The sequence below is a fragment of the Zalophus californianus genome, chromosome 8, assembly GCF_009762305.2.
Source record: "Zalophus californianus isolate mZalCal1 chromosome 8, mZalCal1.pri.v2, whole genome shotgun sequence".
Classification (NCBI taxonomy): domain Eukaryota; kingdom Metazoa; phylum Chordata; class Mammalia; order Carnivora; family Otariidae; genus Zalophus; species Zalophus californianus.
In genome coordinates, this window is record NC_045602.1 from 76,024,636 (window position 1) to 76,044,902 (window position 20,267).

The window sequence follows — 20,267 nt, forward strand, 5'->3', positions numbered from 1 at the left end:
CTTCCTTCTATACAGTTTAAAAAACAGTTTGCAGATGAGAATTGTTTTTTTGCTTTGAGGACTTTCTACCTTAACTGTCCTTTGAATTGCCATTAACTGCAGCATGATTTTCCTGGTGGAGTGAAGTGGGATATGGTTAATTTTGCCTAATTTTCTATATTAGCAAATTAATAGTAGTAGAAGTAATTGCATTTTGAGTTGCTAACACTTGTAATATGTGCCAGGCACTATTTTAAGAGCAAATAAGTTCATTCGTAGAATACACATAAAGTAGTTCAGAATTCCTAACTCATGTCACTTTGGAAAAGAGCCATATGTTTCCGTTCTTACTGTCTTCAGACCCAAGGATGGATAGTCAGATACTGTGTTCAAAAGTTACAGGCCAGTACTATAGGTTTTGTAATCATTTTCATCACAAAATACATATTTGGATTTCTTTAGTTAAAAATTTTGCCAGCAGAATTAATGTGGAAGAATACGTGTTGTGTATGTCTTTTAGTATTTGTGCATTCAACTGCTAGGAATCTGTGAGGACAAGCCCAAGAGAGCTTTTGACCCCTTTGGTTTTAATGCCATTAAAATAACTGGGAAAATGTCATTGGAAAAAAACTAAGAAAAATTAAGCTATTTAGTGATCCAGCATGTTTTACATTATTTTCTGTAATACTTCATTTAAAAGGAGGAAACTGGTCCAATTTCAACAAGACCTAAAACAACATGATGAGAAATAATACTGGTTGATAATTCCTAAAAGCTCTTTCCTGTTTATAATAGTTGATTTAAAACAATACATAAACAAATCCATTTAGAGGGTTTCTTAGTGACATTTCATGAAACATTGTAGTTTTCCTTTGACATGGGTTTGTTTTGTTTTTGCTTTTAAAGACAAACCTATTATTTAAAAACAAAACAATTTCCTTGGCAGGTGGGGGTAGTATTGAATTACTGTGCTATAGAATAATACCTTACTGGGGAGAGGCTTTCTTATTTCAAGAATTCAGTTTTAGATTGTATTTGTTCTTGTTTGCTTCTCTTGCTGCAATGCGTGCATTTTCTGTCTTACCAGATAACAGAACTGTTGTATAAGGATGGACGTTATTGCCAAGAGCCTCCAGGACCAACGGGTAGCGTTTCAATTTCGATGATTGTAACTTACCCACCAGTCCATTCTTTTGTAATGATGGGCTGGAAGGGTTACAGCAGTAAACATTTTCTTTTTAAAAGTGAAATTTGAAAACATTTGGTTTTAAATCTTTATATTGATAACCACAGCATTTTGAGATCTCTGGGGTGTTTGGTTTTATCATCATAATTGTTTTGGGAAAGACAGGGTTGGAGGCTTTTTCCTGTTTAGACACTGAGGAAAATGCTTCTTACAGCACCTGTGAAAATAGGCTTAATGACCAGTCATTCTTAATGTTTGTTATTTTAATGTTTTGGAGGTATAGTTAATTTTAAGTGTGTAAAACAGTAAAGGAGAGTTTTAGGTTTTTTTCCCGCTTAAATATAATTTATTATCCAAAATACATTATTTTGACATTTAATGATTTTTGTTTTCCATATAATGAAGCCTAGAATATATGGTTTTCTTTAAGAAGGCACCCTTCTTGAAAGTTCACATTTTCTATCCTAGGTATTAACACATGGCCCTATACATTTTATGCTTGAACGCATAAGAAAATTACTGTTGTTACAAAACATCTTTGTTAATCTTGGTTTTTCATTGGCTAATAGGCAGCTCTCCACAGGATTACTGTATCTGCTTATTAAAATTATTTAACTTTCTATACTCAACATTTGACAGTCGTTTCTAATTTTATGTGTTCCCTAAATATTGCCCACAAAAAAATTAGTGCAGAAATGTGTACAAGGCATTTATTTATGCTTCCTACTTGTGATTTGGACAGGAAAGGGGTCAGGCCTTGGGCAGGACCACTTCTGTCACAGAGTGGTGGAAAAAAAGAGATTGAAGTAAGATTCAGTACTGAAAAGCTGTCACTCGGTCTGAAAATAATTAATATTCCTTTCACTCACCAGTTAGATATGTGCTCCCAAACCACATAATCTCTATGCCTCAGTGATCAGTGTTGCCATTTCAGAGCCTCTCATCAGGGTGACATCTCACACCAAAATGATTTCTTATAAATTAATCTTGATAACATGACAGTCTCAGTAATTTTAGTGGAATGCTTTCTCTTGTTTTTTTCCACAGAAGCTGTTGGCTATTTTCTTTATAACTTGATTGACAGCATGAGTGACTCAGAGGTACAGGCCAAGGAGGAGCGTTTGAGACAATACTTCCATCAGCTGAAGGAGATGGTACCATTTCATTTTTTGCTATATAATGCCTGTCCTGTCTGACATGTATCTATTAGATTTGAAATTGCTGCTTTTAAGTACAACCAGACCACTTCTCAATGACATACACGAGTTGGAGACTTAAATTATGTCTGAGATAATTTCTGTTAGACAAATTTCAGTTTGGTTGTCTAAAACTCAACCTGTTTTTGTTTTTTTCTTTCCTCCTTTCCCTTTGCACAGAATATAAAAATTCCTGAAAATATCTACAGAGGCATTCGTAATCTACTGGATAGCTACCATGTTCCTGAATTGATTAAGGTGTGTGTAAAATAGTAATCAATTTTTTAAAATGCTTAATTTATATATAAAAGCATGTTAAAATTGTATTTAACTATGGTGCTTTTGGCCAAAAACAGTTCACTTAAATGGCAGCCATTAAAAGAAAGCTTCTCATTGATGGTTGGTAAATACTGTTTATATATTGAAGGATGTGTTTAAAATATTTATTACAATGGTTACTGAAGTATGAATAGAATTTCTGGAAGATTTTGAAAAGATGGAAAAATAGTAACATAAGCTGAAACTTTTGAAATTCGCTTTTGACATTTGCTAATATATTTTTCCATGTATTTTCTAATTCTAATTTAAATCTCAATTTTAGGATGTTAATACATTGGTTGAAAGAGAGAAGATAGACTCTAGAAAAGTAAGTAGGTTTTTTGAGTAGATTCTACATGCTATAACCACCACATTTAAAGAGAATTCTAGATTGTGTCCTTATAAAACCAGTGGTTCCTAACATTTTTGTCATCAGTATACATCTAAAGTTGGTAACAGCTATTCCCCATCTCAGACAAATCAGTGTATCTAAGACATTTGCGTATGTATCCCAGGAGCATCAAAAATCCCTGGAGTTCATCCACGGATCCCCAGATTAATGTCCTTGATAGCATTTATGACATCGAGGAAAGGTCGGCTTAAAGGGAAGAGTGACAAGGGGTGCATTTTCTTTTTGTAGTAAATTTCTTTCCTTTTCTTTCTGTTCCTGTAGACTACACAGCTGCCGTCATCTCTTTTGGAGTCTACACTTGAAAAACTACAAGCTGAAAATCAACCTATAGGAGATGTCCTAAAGCAACTCATACTAGCGCTTTGTTCAGAAGAGGTAACATGTGTTTAAATATTTCAAATATGCTATTAAGGTAAAAAAATTCTTTAGAGATAAAAGTAAGCAAAGCCAAAAATAATATTTATGATTTTCACAATTGATTATTATACGTCATGTGTGTGACGAATGCAATTAAATGAAAGGTTAACTAATTTCAGCTACACCTTGAATGGCATGTTTTCAGGTTGCTGTAGTTTGTTTACGATAATCTGTGAAGTGAATGATAGTAACAGCCGTGATAGGTTTATCATACATGCCAAATGTCCTTTCAAGCCATGGCTCCGGTCTCTTATATCTAGATTGTCAAGCAACTGATACATGCAGTAGTCATTTGCAAGTCAAATATTACTGGATTGTTAATGCAGAGATTGAAATTCCATTTTCCTGCTGGAAAAAAGCTCTTTCCGAGATAAAGGGTCTCTTGCTTTTTTTCAGCAGGCGTCCAGCTGTACTTTGTGTTCATTTTAGTGTGTGTCTGCAATTTGTGGTATTTCACTAGACTTTTTCAGTTTCTAGTTCAATATGATTTAGTCACATGCCTGTTTTTAGGGGAAAGAAACATAACTGACTTTAAGATTATAACATAGTACTATTGAATTCTAAAATATTTTTTCACTTTGCTTGGATATTAAACTAGACTCTGAGGAACTTTGCCATGATATATATTTCTGTGTATGGAAATTGGACTGTGAGTAGGGGCTGGCTTGGTACATATTTAATTTGGACATCTTTTTTGTAGTACCTACAAAGCTAAAACATCAAATTTGGCACAGCAACTTGTTTGGCGTTACATGTAACATCTTTTAAACCCTACATGTGAAAAAAAAAAAAATAAACCCTACATGTGTATCTTACCTGCTTTCTGAAAGGTGAATAAAAACACAAAGGAGGAAGGTGAAGTTAATAACATGGATCCATTTGTTTTTAAAGTGCTATTAACTTTCTTTACACTCTGAATGCTATACCTAGAGATTGGACATTTTTACTTCTGTATCATTTCTTACTTCTTTTTTACTCCGTTATCTTAGAACATGCAAAAAGCTCTTGAATTGAAAGCAAAATATGAATCAGACATGGTTGTTGGTGGCTATGCTGCTTTAATAAATTTGTGCTGTCGACATGATAATGCAGAAGATGCATTGAACCTGAAACAAGAATTGTGAGTACCCTGGCACTGAAGCAAATCATCAGCATTTATGCTGATAGACAGTCCTTGATGGATCATGTAAATTGAATATTACTCTTACAGAATGTCATTTTTAAAAATTCTTTTTTTGTCAGTGTTTTTAAAATTTCATAAAATGCCTCCCTTTGATTAATTATGGCTTGTTTTCAGCAGGGAGTCTTTGTTTAAGTATGATAAGACATCCTTAAAGCCAAGGTTTTTTCCCCACTGACTGTATAACTGCATATCATAAAAGGGGTGATGGTAACTATTTTATAAGGCTTAACATTTCCCTTTCTCTACTGTAGTGTGAATAACATTCTGTCCATTTCTCAGGTATCTTTAGTTTCCCATCCTGATAGAGTTATTAATTAAAAAATAAGTCTTTTTGAGTGTTTCAATGTTTATGACAAAGTTAGAATCACCTAAAGTACTGTGAAGCAAAAGAGTTCCTTCATTTGTATCATTTGCAGATGGGGTGATGCAATATATGTGTAGTGGTAGATTTTTACGTCTTTTGTCACTTTGAATATAATTGTGAATTTGAGAATGGCTTCAAAAATAAACCTTTACTGAAATGTAGAGGCCTAAGTAACAATTCAGAACAACTGACGTGTTTTTGAAAAGGATAAAATGGCTATTGCAGTTCTTTTTACAGTCACCTTGTAACATAATATAATTTTTTTTATATTATGTTAAATTTTATATTATGTTAAAATTTTTTTAATTTTTAGTGACCGATTAAATTCATCTGCTGTCCTTGACACTGGCAAGTATGTAGGCCTTGTAAAAGTATTGGGAAAACATGGCAAGCTCCAAGGTAAGCCTCGGCACATAAAGGAAATATGTGATGCAAGTATCTTGCCACTGGAATAACATGTGAATTGATATTAATGGTATATCATGTCCTGCAAAGTGCTTGAACACTTTGCATACAAATTTGCATGTGAATCCATCCAGAGCTGCATGGACAGTGTAGGCCATTAGTTTTAATGGATTGGCAAGCTTGTCATTTACATTTGCACAGCTCAGTGCTTTTTGCATTTCTACAGCTAGTTTTTATTAGCATTGCTGTTTGGATTGAGTTTGAAGATCATGACTTATGGCACAATTTGCTGATGTGCCTGCACTAATGGCTTTGTTTTTGCTTAAGAATGTCTGAAGGCTGAACATAAAACCTATAAACATAACCTTTATTTAAGAATATGAATTTTGCTGTAGTCTTTGTCTTAACTTCTGATATTACCAAAAATATATACTTTAGTAAGTTTTTATTTAGAAGTTTGCAGAGAAAACCTCACTGATTATATAGCTGATAAGCATTTGCTGATTTTCTCATTGTTGAGACAATGCTAAGCCTAATTATTTACACTTGATAATATGTTCTTACTGTTGCTTGTTTCTTACATTTTTCATTGGGTTTTATTTTGAAACTTCCTTTTTTAGCCTTCCTCTCTCCCTTTTATTTCTAGAGAAGATTTTTTTTTTTTTTACAGTGAAAAATATGTGGAGAAAATACTTGATTTGAACACTGGATTTTTTTTTAGGAAGTCTTTCTAACAGAGAAAACTCTTTATAAGGTTTAGCCTGCTTTTTTAAAATCACTTTTTGTGAAGCGGTCAAAACATTTTGTCTGTGCAATAATTAAAAACAACATTATAAAAATGCACTTATTCCATATCCTAAAATGTTTGTTTCTGCCTTTCTAATGAAGCTTAATGAATCTAATGTATTAACATGTAGTCTTTTGGAAAGCTTTCATTGGCTCTGCTTGGCTAATTAGTATCGACATAGCAAACAGGCCCTATCGGTATCAGGCCATTAGTCTGGCTGTATATACAGTGTAAACACATCTTTATTATCTGGCCTCCTGACAAGCCATCTGCTGAAGAAACAATGATGTGATTTAGCAGATGTTAGCTCTGAACGATAAAAGCATCCATTTAGGAGGATCTTACAGCTATAGGGCAGACCATACAGGGTTATGTGGTGCAGAGTGGGCACACAGTCCCTATCTATAATTTGTAGTCAAAGTTGCAGGGAAATGATAAAACCATGCTATTGTGGATTTATAATTGTAGTCTCGTTTAGAAATGCAAGTAGTAATTAACTTGAAATCGGCATTATACACTAGAATTTACATTCCTGCTGGGCTTGAAATGCTGTTTTAATAGCAGTTTGTTTTCCCTACATGAAATTACCTAAGGGTCTTTTGTGTTACTTCATTGTAGATGCTATTAACATTCTAAAGGAGATGAAAGAGAAGGATGTTGTTATCAAAGATGCAACAGTCTTGTCCTTTTTCCACATCCTAAATGGCGCAGCTTTAAGAGGTGAAACAGAAACAGTGAAACAGTTGCATGAAGCCATCATGACTCTAGGGTTAGCAAAACCATCCACTGCCTTAAGTTCCCCATTAGTCACTCTGTATCTGGAAAAGTAAGTTAATTGAATTTTGAATTTTAAATGTTGGCATTAAGATAATGAGTCTTGATCATTTGGGGATTATATTTTGTCAGTACTCTGCCGCTTGGAAGCCTTGGAGGTTATTTGCCACAGAATAAGAGTACTTAATATGGACTGGTTGACCTTTAAAGTAAGCAGCAACCCTGTGGGTTGCTTCTCAATGGAATGGTCTGTGGTGATTTTTTTTGTGGGGCGTGTGATGATACTACATGAAATTGAATCTAATTTTTCCCAGTTTGAGCCTTATAGGTGTTAATCACTAATATATAAGGAGGAAAGATTCTCTAGGGCTTTTGATTATGCATCATGACTGTCATTCAGGTAATAATGTAGCAGCATCTCTTTGGTTCTCCTTTTCTCCATGTGGTATTTGATTTTAATAGCATGTGCCAGTACAGTGACTCTAGCTTCCATTAATACTATGGAAGATGTCTCTGTGCCTTGGGGGAGGAAGATGAATTTTGTTGATATGATGAGGTTTATGGAGTTTGAAATTTTTTACATTTAAAATGCTCAAGTTGGTGCCCAATTTAAGATATTATTTGTAATGCAAATCATAAAAATCAACCCTACACTCTTGTAATGAGTGAAACATTTTAGTAAGACCATTAAGCACTCTTTATTATCTTCTTTTTGCATTTGATTTCCTTTTTTTTATTTCCTAGATTTTTCTTGTCATCTTTTTCAAGCCTTAATGCAGTTTTTAATCTGCCTATTTTGTGATTGGGATTTCTGATTTTATTTATTTTATTTTAATTCCAAGGTAGTTAACATACAGAGTTATATTAGTTTCAGGTGTACAATATAGTGATTCAACACTTCTTATATTGCTGAGGGCTCATCAAGATAAATGTATGGGATTTTTCTGACTTTAGTATGGATGTGGCCCTGTCAATGCCAAGAGAAAAGTAAAAGATGTATTTTAATGGTTCTCATATTCTTCCCAAATTTCTGGTAGTTTTTCTTTATTTATTAGAGGGTATAATTAATTGAATATAATGAATGGTTTAGTATTGAATTTAAAATGGGAAATAAAAATCATCTTGGCTCCATGTTAGGAAATGTGGGTATACATATTTATACACACACAGATACATCCACATATGTTTGATGAAATAATTTCTTTGCCATCCAATCGAAAAATAGTTTATCAAGTTAGATGATTGGCCAGATCTTAACCTCTACAATCTCAGCATTACATCCTTTTAAAGAAATAGTGATTCAAACAATTAGTGTGTTGCTGAGTTCTCATGTTCACAGCCAACTTTATATAGAAATCCTATAATTAATATGCTTCCTACCAGAATTTTTTTGATTGCTTGAAAGACCCATCTCTGCAAATTGCATGTGGAGCTCTGCATAGGGATTTGAAAGAAATGGGCCCAGTGCCCAGAAGAATTAGGCCCTCCTCCACTACTGGGCAAAAATAAAATAATTAACAATGAAAATGAGGCCCTGGTAGAAAAGTATCTTACAAATAGAAATACTTTGAAGACAGAGAAGACAACGAAAGTTTTCTGAAAGAGGTCTGCAGATGGGGCTCATGAACCAAGGAGAGCTTACCCACAGGAAAATGGAAATACCATGGGATTCAGATGTTAACCTGGAGCATGCTCCGTGTTTCTGATTATAGAGTACAGTCAGAGATTTGTATGTCTCAGTAAAATATGGCTGTCCCTATTAATTGGGCTAGAGAAATCTAAATTAGTATCTTTTATGATTTCTTAATTACTTTCAGATACATCAAGAAATTATTACCTGCTATTTTGATTTGCCTAGCCTTTTTTTGCTATCTTTGCTTTGCAGAGGCAATCTCCATGGCCGGATCTTTCAGTTTATCATAATACAAAGGTTTTGTTGGTTGTTGTAGAGTCATGAGAATAATGAGGAGTTAAAGGAAATTTCATGTTTATAAAATAGCAGAAAACAGTAGTAGCACCTATCGTCTGGGATAAGTTGGGGGAAAAGTTGTCTTTGAAAACTTTGTTTCAGTTGTGTTTTCCCTAACTGATGGAAGATAAATGATTCAGAATCATGACAAGTTAAGTACAAGGATTAACTACACTAGCCTGCCAAAAAGTCCACATAAACTTGATTTGATTAAATATGTTTACTCTTCAATAATACCATGTAATTGACCTCAGCAGGTATGAGCTCATCTGGAGAATGAGCCTTATTTATTCAGACTTGAGATAAAAGTATGAAATACATTTCAGAACATCATACAAAATCTTCAGCTTTTCGTTCAAAGACAAGCATCTTTTTGGAATGTCACTGCAAAAATCTGTAGAGACTGTCACTTAAGTATTGTAATTCTGGAACCAATCCATGAAATTGGGTTTTTTAGAAAGATGATCTTTAAGATTCAGAAAGATCTTAATTTTGAGACTGACTTTTCCAGCAGTAAATAAAACATGGGAGAAAGTAATCATGGGTCAGTTTGTTTGTTGGAAAATGTATAAAAAGCTTTGTGGTTGTGGAAAACAATACATTTTGTTTCTGTTTATTTGCAAAGCAAAATACAAAATAATAACAGGCTTGCAAAATTGTGAAGTTGGTAAACTCATCTGTTTATTATCAAAATGATACTTGTATTAAATGGAAAGGTATGCACAGTTGAACAAAACTTTCATGTGTTTCATTTATGTTAGGATTATTGTATAAGCCACATGTCTATGTATAGTCCAAATGAATGTTATTTTAAACATTTTTTTGGTAACTACTTAAAATTTTTTTTTTATTGAAATCGTACCTGATTCTGGAAGATAATCTGGGTCCTCCATAATATGGAAGAAAAACATGCTTTAAAATAGGTTAAAAGAGCTTTTGATTAGTCTTTATGCTCTGGTAAAGGAAATGAAATTAATAAAATCTGGGCCATTAGGTTTAAAAGCATAAAAATGTGTATGATGTAGTTTCAGATTCACTTGTTTTATAGCTTATCCATTTTGGTTTCATTGCATATGAAAAATATCTGAAGCTGTTTAACTGGATTATTTAGTGCAAATGATTAAAGAAGCTTTAATTTCTGCTTTCCATTAAGGACTTTTCTGTGCTGATTTGTGCTATAATCTGTATATGCCCACATGCATTTTCATTTAAGTGAATCATGGACTTTGTATATTTAATCCTCCCAGAACTCTTGCCAAGTTAATCTTTAGTTCTTCATAAAGGTCACAATATCTGTAAGATGAACCTATAATCATAAAAGTTTTAAAACTCACTGTAGCACTTTAAAATGTTATATAAGTGGGAAATATACTTTTAAAAATGCTGGTTATTCTGTCATATACACTCCCCTTCAATTTTAGCATCTTCATTTGTACTGGATACTTTTATTATTTATGGGAATGCTTGCCTTCTAGAGTAAAACTCTTTGTGTGCTGAAAGGAAATTAAGGAGGTTTGGCTCTTTTACTCCATTATTGCAATTAAGAATTTAGCATCATCAGTGCCAAAGGACAAAAGTGGTTCATTTGCCCTAGGGGGACAGGACAGTGATAAGATGATTTTTCGTCAAGGATCATTGGGTCGTAATTAAGTTACATTCATGGCTATTGCTTTTTGAAGGATGATTGGTAAATGACAGGCTTCATGTGCTTAGTACGGACAGTGTTCAGTAGGGTTTTTTCTGCCTCTGTCAGAAAATCCTGTTGAGCCTGATAATGTAAATGTGGCATTTTATTCTGAACAAAAGAGCAGGGAAATGAGCTATCTTGTCTAATCATTCAGTTGTTTAACACCGACTTCCAGTTTAGACTCAATTGGCTGGAAAGCACTTGACATGTGAAGTTAGTGCTGTTCGGAACGCATGTTTGAGTAAATTTTAAAGTAAGTGACAGCTAAATTGTACCTAGGGAAATTACAAAGCCTTCAACACAGTTAATTTTTTGGGGAGGATTAGTTGTAATTGCAACACCAGTCTCCTTGAAGATTCCTCATTTATAGATGATGAACAGAAAAAAAACATTTAGCTCTTTCAAAGGCTGGTTCTCTTAACAGAATAATTTTTATGAAGATGCTTGTTTCTCTTGAATTGATTTCTCTCCACACTGAACAACTGCTTAAGATTTATGGAATAGTTTGTTTTTAGAGTGTTGAAGTGTTTTTTCCCTTGTTTTAAACTTTTTTTCTCCCTCAAACTCCCCTTTTCTCTAGTGATTTCAGATTTTGAGAGCTTTTCAAGTCAGTGATCCCTTTAGGTAAATTGCCACTTCACTAACACTATGTATAATGTTGAAGCACTTTATTCCAATTAAAAACCAATATTTGTCTTTTTTCATGGTTTAAATTAAGTATACTCAGGGTTGGAAAGTAAGTTACTCTAAGGAGATTAAGTTTGAAGCTACTGATAGGTGAATAGATAGTTGTCACGAGTCATTCTTGTTCTAACAGTACAAGATTGTGTGAAATGCATTTATGATTTTTATAGTTAGGTACGGTGAGGAATTTGACTTAGGAGTGCTTTGTTTCCTGGTTTCTTTGAGTAGATATTTCTGTGATCAGTGGATGCCTCGTATGAATGTATGTCCAGTGTTTTTCTGTCAGTGACATTATACCGTACTTTAATTCCGTTAATAATGACTAAAACTAAAGGTGGTGTCAGATTTGCCGTGTGAGCTTCAAGCTTGCAGTTTTAGATGTTCCTCCATGAAATAATGCAAAATTACAGTTTGTAGTGGGGTATATATATAGGGTCATGTTCCCTTAAAGAAGTGAATTGGAGATTGTAGAGTGTATTTTAATATGGACCAAGTACATTCAAGTTAATAAGTAAAACTCTTAGTTATAAATCTTTCTTTAAAAGATATGTTTATTTGAGAGAGCGTGAGCGTGCGAGAGCACAAGTGCGGGGAGAGGAGGGAATCTCAAGTGGACTGTGTGCTGAGCATAGAGCCTGATGTGGCGCTCGATCTCATAAACCTGAGATCACGACCTGAGCTGAAACCAAGAGTCGGACAGTTAACCAGCTGAGCCACCCAGGCACCCCAATAAATAAAACTCTCTTTTAAGTGTTCAAATTACTTACTGGACTCAGCCTATGATACATATTTGTTCTTAAAATTTAGAATTATAGGATCTTCCTTTTTCCTGTTCTGCCTTTGTAGACTCACAGGATTTTGATAAAGCTTATAGTAATTTGCATCAATCAAAAAATTTTTTTAAATGATTGCTTATTAACATACATAGTTTCATTCATGAAAATTATTATATACACTTCATTGAAATACTTTGGGGAGGTCTAGTCATTGAAAAAAAGTCATTAGTGGGTTTGCCTTTTTTTTTTTTTTTAGAGCTACCAATATGTTATGGAGTTGGTTTTCTTTTAGCATTATTTGAGGTTTGTGAAAGCAGTGGCTAAATTTTTATCAGGAATGGGCTTAAAAATTTGTGACACATTTGTATATAAAGCTTTCAAAATGATGAATACATACTGAAGTAAGCATAGAATCACAAGTTGTTTTGCATCCAGAATTAATGCTATCAATAAGATTTCTTTAAAACATTACTGTTATTTTAGAGTAGGGTTTTAAATCAACTGTTGTGTTTTAAAATATGCAAAGGAAATCACAAAATCATCTTTGGTCACAGCACCTAGAAGTACCCTGAGTGGTAAAGTGTTGTGTAACATCTCGGATATAAAGCAGTTTCCATGTTTTTCCTTTGGATATTTTACTGTTCTTGCTGACTTTATCTTGCCTAGTAAAAGTGATCCTTTCACGTGATGATTTTCTCTGCCGGTCTGAAACATTTGAGTTGATGAAATCTAATAAGCTCAAATTCATAGAACCTCACATTAGAGAATTAGAACTGGGAGGGAACCCAGAGGTTCCTTGAGTTCAGCCATTGTAATAAGCTGCTTTTCATCACCACTTCTGAAATTTATCATACGTCTGTAGCTGAGCTAGTACTTATCAAGTGGGATTGAAATTTAAAAGTCCTGTGAGTATATAACTATTTTCATAGCAGTGTCAATTTTAGATACTTTTTCATATTTTTCATTTTCATCCCCAAGTTTTTAAGCTTTAGTAGGAAAGATTAATGATGACATCATATTACATGAAAGATGGACATTTTTATCTCTTTTTAATATGACGTGATCCAAGCACAAGTCAGAATGTAGATGATAGGGATTGAGAAGAAGGGACTAATTATTAGTTCATTTCTTTTTTTTTCTCCCCAGTTCATTTCTGTCATCAGTCCACTTACATGAAATGTTTCATTATAGATTTCTAACTCATTTTGTTGGCAACCTGAGAGCAGTGACTGTAGTACTTAAAATTACTAACAAATATATGAATTATTTCCATTTTGCTATTCTTGTCTTTTCTGTTGTTGTTCTGAGCATGTATAATCTTCAGAAGCATATATTTGGAGACCAAAGACTATTAACATGTCTCTTTGATTGACAGAAAAATTATTCATTCATTTATTGATAGCTTTGACCTAATGTAGGGGAAATACAGTTGAGACATACTCTTCTAGTTTGGGAATTGATCTGAAAAAGCAGATCATACTCCTTTAAAAAAAAAAATCAGTATGTGTTAGTTGTTCTCTTGAAAATATCGTAATAGTTTTTCGTTAAATGGAATTGTAGAAGGCTAACAACTGAACCTGTGTCTGAAGCAAGGGGAAATACTGATTATATAAAGGTTTATATCATATGTGGTAGCTACTGTAGCATTTCTCTTGTATGACAGTAATCTAGCCTGCAACATCTACTTGCGGTTTTGAAATTAACCTGTAATTTAGTCTTCACCCCAAATGACAAAAATTCAAATGACTCTGTGGGGTGCCAGAAGATGCACTGTAAACAGGGCTTAGGAAGGGGATAAGGTAGAGCTCTGGCAGGATCGGCTCGCTTTCACTGTGTCAGTATTATTGCAATAAAATTAACACTTCTTTGTGGTATTTTCCTTTCAGTACAGCTTAAAATCTTAATCTAGATAAAATAGTAATTCAGTCTCAGGCAACATAACATTTGTATAATGGACCAAAATGTTAGGGCTTCAACAGAAATTTTAAAAATGCTTTCCTCCTCTTGAAAACGATTGCATGTGAGAGAAAAGTGTTTTCTCCGCAGAGCTTGTTAAGAACTGTCAGTAACCATGCGTCTCTTTCTATATTTCATACTTTCTTTTCAAAAACTTTAATTTCTTATTCCACATCGCACCACCTTATTAGGTTAAACAGGCAGCCGTGTTTTTGCTAGAGCATAATGTGTGAGTAGACGGAGTCAACTGAAAGTGGGAAGTGGGAAAGCAGTGCCTGCCTCTGTTTACCCTAATAGCCTTAGGCTAGTTATTCAGTCTTTACATGCCTTGATTTCCTCATCTATTTAAAAATAAAGGAGGGTGGCATGTAGAATTGGATCACATAATTTCTACAGTTTTTCCAAGGTCTTACGTATTTCTCATACTGTAATTTTCCTTTTAAAGGAAAAAGTTTTTGAGGGCTCACAAGAATGCATTTCCACAGTCTTGTTTAAGAAATTCTTTTTTTTTTTTTTTTAAAGATTTTATTTATTTATTTGACAGAGACACAGCGAGAGAGGGAACACAAGCAGGGGGAGTGGGAGAGGGAGAAGCAGGCTTCCCGCTGAGCAGAGAGCCCGATGCGGGGCTCTATCCCCGAACCCTTGGATCATGACCTGAGCCGAAGGCAGACGCTTAACGACTGAGCCACCCAGGCACCCCAAGAAATTCTGACTTAATGAAAATATCTTTCTTTTAATTTGTTACCACAGAAGAGAAACTTTGACTTGACAGTGGGAAATAATTTTTTTTTTGAGATTTTATTTTTAAGTAATCTCAACACGGGGCTCAAACTCACAACCCTTAGATCAAGAGTCCCATACTCCATTGACTGAGCCAGCCAGCTACCCCTGGAAATAATTTTTAAGAGCTTGCCTTCTAATGAGGGTTCTTCTAGGATTCACTGATCGATCCTAAATGTTTGAGTTTTTAGCCACAATAAGTTTCTGTATATATGAATCCTGAAATTATTTCCTCCTTGTCTGGAGAGGTGGCAGTATGAAAAATAGGATGATAAAGTTGAAAGTACTTGAAAATTCCTTGGTAGCTGTTGATAGACATTTCATAATGTTTCCCAAATCTAGAATTGTTGAGGACTATAAACACACATAAGTAGTTAGAAAAAATATTTGATAGTAGTCCTTGTTTTTAGAAATAATGTATTCTTATGACAACTTAACATATGAAATCAGATTTTTTAAAAAGATTTTATTTAGAGCGTGTGGGTGTGTGAGCATGAACGGGGGGGGGGAGGGGCAGAGGGCAAGCAGACTCCCTGCTGAGTGTGGATCCTGATGTGGGGGCTTGATCCCAGGACCCTGAGATCATGACCTGAGCTGGAACCAAGTCGGACGCTCAACTGCCTGAGCCACCCAGGCACCCCTAAAATCAGACTTTATTTATAATAATCTCAGAGAATGCCTTCATTTATTTGGACTTTTTCTTAAGAGTGCTATTTAGGGGTGCCTGGGTGGCTTAGTTGGTTAAGCATACGATTCTTGATCTCAACTCAGGTCTTGATCTCAGAGTCATGAGTTCGAGCCCCATGTTGGGCTCCATGCCCAACTTTAAAAAAATAAAAACAAAAAGAGTGCTATTTAGCAAGTGAAATAATGAAAGATGAAGGGGGGAAAATAGGGAACTGTTACTGATGTCTGTACTCAGAACATTTATTTATACTATATAAGGATTGTCTTTTTCCATTTTGGCTTTTTGAAAGCTCAGTCGTGTACATTTTGACTGCTCGTTTTGTACTTCTAGATATAGTTTATTCATTGTTCATATTTTGATGTTTCCAAGGGATGACTTAGGTGCTGCTCTTGAAGTCGCCATCGATTGCCATGCAAAGTATAAAGTATTACCAAGGATTCATGATATCTTATGTAAACTGATAGACAAAGGCGAGACTGATCTAATTCAGAAAGGTTGGTCACCTCCAGTATCTTGCTGTAGTTGTTTTTCTGCAGTTTTTCCCTTCTTGCTTATTTAATCTCAGTGCATTGCTGTGAAGAGAAAATTTAACAGGAAGGGAAGTACATCCAGGGGAACTTTGCTATACTTCTAAAGTAAAAAGGACAATGTCAGGTAGATTTTCAATGCTGTCAGGTATCCTTGATTTTAATAACTGTTCATTTTGCAAACTTGCCTATTAATTTTTCCTCTACTTCTTGGTGATCTGCCTTCTCTGAGGAGTTTTCCCCCTTTATCTTTACCAGTTCTCTTTGAGTCTAGTCTTAGGTACTTAGTGTCCTAAACGTTTGCTGTTAGATAAGGAATGTGATCGAAAATGGGTTGACACAGCGCTAGTCTTTAAGTTATTGTAAATATTTGTTTTAAAGTTTTCGTATTTGTCCAGAACTTTAAGTGATACTGTGTTTCTTTATATTTTCGCTTCTCCTCTCTAGCAATGAACTTTGTAAGCCAAGAACAAGGTGAGATGACGATGCTGTATGATCTCTTCTTTGCTTTCCTACAAACAGGAAATTACAAAGAGGCCAAGAAGATCATTGAGGTAGGATTTTTAACTACACTATTCTAATTGTACAGCTATTTAGACTCTTAATTGGAATATGTTTAAAAATGTTAACCTTTGATTATGGTTGTTCTGATTCATGTTAATATAATTCAATCCCGATAAATGGGGGCTGGGGGGGTGGGACTCGACCAACTTCCTTATTGTATATAATTACAGTTCAGAAAAGGCAGCCTGGTTGTATATTGAATTTGTTGCCTCACTTTGTTAAATTCACTGTTATGTATCAAAATGATATTTGCATATTAAATCTTGGATTGTGGAACAATTAAATTAAACTGGCATTCCTGGGTGTAAAGTGGCTAATCCTCTTTCCCAAGGAATTCTTTGTTCTTAAAAGCAGTGGAATTTAATTTGCTGCAGGCCGTGCTCAGATGTATTTGTAATGCTTGTCTACAAGTTAATCAGCCAAACAAGTGCTGTCTGCAACTGTTTGGCATTTAATTTAAAATTTCTTCTTCTTCTCCTTTTCTTTTTTTTTAAACTATGGTAAGCAGCTTATGGGAAATGGTAGGTGACAAACCTGGCCTATTTAGGATTAGTGTATTGTATCTAGGCTTGATTGAAATTTTGCTTACTGAAATTGATAAGTCAAAGGGCAACTATGAAGTCTGTCCAAATTGATTAACTTCACTATTAAACAGCTCTGTTTCCTCTAAATAAAACATTCTGCAGAGGATAGACCCATTACCTTAAGAAAAATTATTTGATGTGAAATAAATAAAATATATATCAGTAATCCTGTTTCTGTCAGATCATACTTTGCCCTTATTACTCCATGTTTTTTTCCAAAAGTTCCCATGGTGGATGGGACACAAAGCTGGTATTTGGCCTCCTTATTTGTATATTGATGACAGCTTATCATGAAGTTGAAAATGTAGACATACAACCCTGAAAATTATTAGTTTCTCTTGATGTTTTTCAAAAAGAAAAGTATGAAAAGGGAAGACTGTGAAATTGATTCAGAATGTTCTTTCTCGGTCTGTCTTACAGCTCAGTCTGTCCTGTCAGAGAGAAGTGGGACATGCTATCTTGGACAGGTGCTTCTGTAGCTCAAGTAGTTTATTTGTATTCTCTAGAAAATAGTATAAATTCTTTCATTAAAAGTGCCTGGTGTATCTGAAAATGCGGGAAGCTGTCTGCCTTTTGAGTTCTGTTGCTCTGTATGCCTGGTATCAGTATTAGCAGGGCACTGATCAGAGGGAAAATGAAGCTTAGGTATTCACATAATAGTGACGAGAGGCTCTATAGTAGGAAATCATGTGTGTCTCTATGCAATAATCAAGATATAATAGGAAGAGCCAAAGGCATAAGAGTGAGCTCTCCTTTTGCCATCTACTTGCTAGCGTGGTAATGGACAGTTACTAAACCTTTTTAAGCTTCCTTCTCTATAAAAGAGAAGGGAATATAGTATCTTTCTTTAAGATTTAATATAAAAGGGAATATAGTATCTTTCTTTAAGATTCAATCACATAATGTATGTAAAGCAGCTTGCATGTTTCTGGATTATAGTAGTAATCAATAATATTAATTCTCTTTGCCCCTTAAAAGTAGGGATTGTGTTATCTGATTTGCCCCACATAATTCACAGTATGATGCTTAAGCATAAAGGTACATGTTGTCACATGAATAGGCAAGAGAAAACTGCCTCTTAATTACTTTAAAGCTTTGCCAATGCAACATCATTGACTGTAATCATTTAGGGATGCTGTCTACTGATGACAGAATTTTCATAGTGGATGTGTACAAAATTGCTTAAAGGATAAAAAATGGCTTTACAGAAACCCTGCAGTATTCTAGGGTAGGACAGCCCATGTGTGATACATGGGAGTATACTGAAGCACATTTCTAGTTTCTTTTTTTTTAATGGTTAGTTGGATTTGAATTGAAGTGGGAACTTGCTTTTTTCACTATTAAAAGTCAAGACCTGGAATTCTCTCTTGTAGTTTTGTAAGGATTATTGAAAATATAAAGAGTAATAAAAAATAATAAACTATGTATCAGCATGTGAAAGAATATTGTAAATGCGGAGCAACATTTTTTTATCATTCTCAAAAATGCAGTAGTGTCTTATCAATGGGTAGATTTGCTAGGGTTGACTTTCCAAAGCAAAATATAAAATGAAGCTTCTTTGTATTTCAAGCACTGTGGGAGATAAGATAAGCCAGTCATAAAAAATGGTCACATTAAATGAAGAAAGAAGAGGCAGGATTCGGTGTGTAATAGGACTTGTGTTGTTTTTTAAATGAGCTGGTGTACATATATCATGTATTATATATAATACATTTTTATTTTTATTTTTATCATTTTACTTATTTATTTTGCTGGAGAGAGAGAGAGAGAGCGAGAGAGGGAACACAAGCCGGGGGAGTGGGAGAGGGAGAAGCAGGCTTCCCACTGAGTGAGGAGCCCAACGCAGGGTTCGATCCCAGGACCCTGGGACCATGCATGACCTGAGCCGAAGGCAGATGCTTAACGACTGAACCACACAGGCACCCCTATAATACATTTTTAATATTACATTTTATTTCCATACGTGGATTATTGCAAGAGAGTGGACTTACAGCTGCTATTCTACTTTATACCTTTCTGTATTTCCTGAGTTTTCTATAATGAGCATATAAATTCTTATACTCAGAAAAAGTGTGTTCTCCCAAAAGAAAGAAAGAGAAAAGTGAATCAGACGAAGATTTATTAAAAGCGAATCAGACCAAGAGCTAATGTGAAGCTCCTTGAATGTGAGATTAATGTGTGAGAATAATTACTGAGAAGTGTTAACTGCTATAAGAAAAGTATGAATACTTCTGAGAGTTCACGGGTGGAACTTATTCCCAGTGAAGGAAATTAGGCAAGACTTTATGGAGGAAATGGAGCATGAGGGGGGTTGATGCATATAGTATTCTTTAACATTCGAGAGTTTGATAGGGCTAGGAAGGGTATTACAGGTATTAGAGATCAAGCAAAGAAGTAGATAGAGGAAATCTCTAAATAGTTCTTTTTCCCCAGCTTTATTGAGATATAATTGACATGTAACATTATGTCAGATTAAGGTATACAGCATGTTAATTTGATTACTTATATTTTACAAAATGATTACTGCAGTAGCATTAGTTAACACCTCACATAATTACCATTTCTTTTTTGTGATGAGAACATGTAAGATTTACTGTCTTAGTGGGGCGCCGCCTGGGTGGCTCAGTTGGTTAAGTGTCCGACTCTTGATTGCAGTTCAGGTCTTAATCTCAGGGTCAGGAGTTTAAGCCCAGCTTGGAGCACTTAAAAAATATAGATAGATATAATAGGTATATATACATAAATATATAGATATACAGATTTATTCTCTTAACTTTCAAGTATATAATATTGTTTCTCTTTTTTATTAATAACTTTTTAAAAAGGTTTATTTATTTAATCTCTACACCCAGTGTAGGGCTCAAACTCAAGACCCTGAGATCAAGAGTCACACACTCCTCTGATTGAGCCAGCCAGCACCCTTGTAATATACTATTGTATATAATATAGTATTGTTAACTGCAATCACCATGCTATACGTTAGGTCCCCAGAACCTATTGATCTTATATGGGAAGTCTGTACCCTTTG

General features: G+C 34.5%; 1 protein-coding gene across 2 annotated transcripts in view; it reads left to right on the forward strand.

Moving 5' to 3' along the window:
* The window catches only part of LRPPRC (leucine rich pentatricopeptide repeat containing), a 104,044-nt gene that overhangs the window by 44,185 nt on the left and 39,592 nt on the right, over window positions 1-20,267 (forward strand). The window contains exons 16-25 of one of the 2 annotated variants that reach the window (XM_027621411.1): window positions 1,067-1,124; window positions 2,213-2,319; window positions 2,542-2,619; window positions 2,963-3,007; window positions 3,353-3,466; window positions 4,498-4,628; window positions 5,369-5,454; window positions 6,866-7,073; window positions 15,934-16,058; window positions 16,539-16,645. In XM_027621411.1, coding sequence (XP_027477212.1) covers window positions 1,067-1,124; window positions 2,213-2,319; window positions 2,542-2,619; window positions 2,963-3,007; window positions 3,353-3,466; window positions 4,498-4,628; window positions 5,369-5,454; window positions 6,866-7,073; window positions 15,934-16,058; window positions 16,539-16,645 — 1,059 coding nt within the window. The remainder of the gene's footprint in view (window positions 1-1,066; window positions 1,125-2,212; window positions 2,320-2,541; window positions 2,620-2,962; window positions 3,008-3,352; window positions 3,467-4,497; window positions 4,629-5,368; window positions 5,455-6,865; window positions 7,074-15,933; window positions 16,059-16,538; window positions 16,646-20,267) is intronic. The other variant, XM_027621412.1, reaches the window with a different exon arrangement.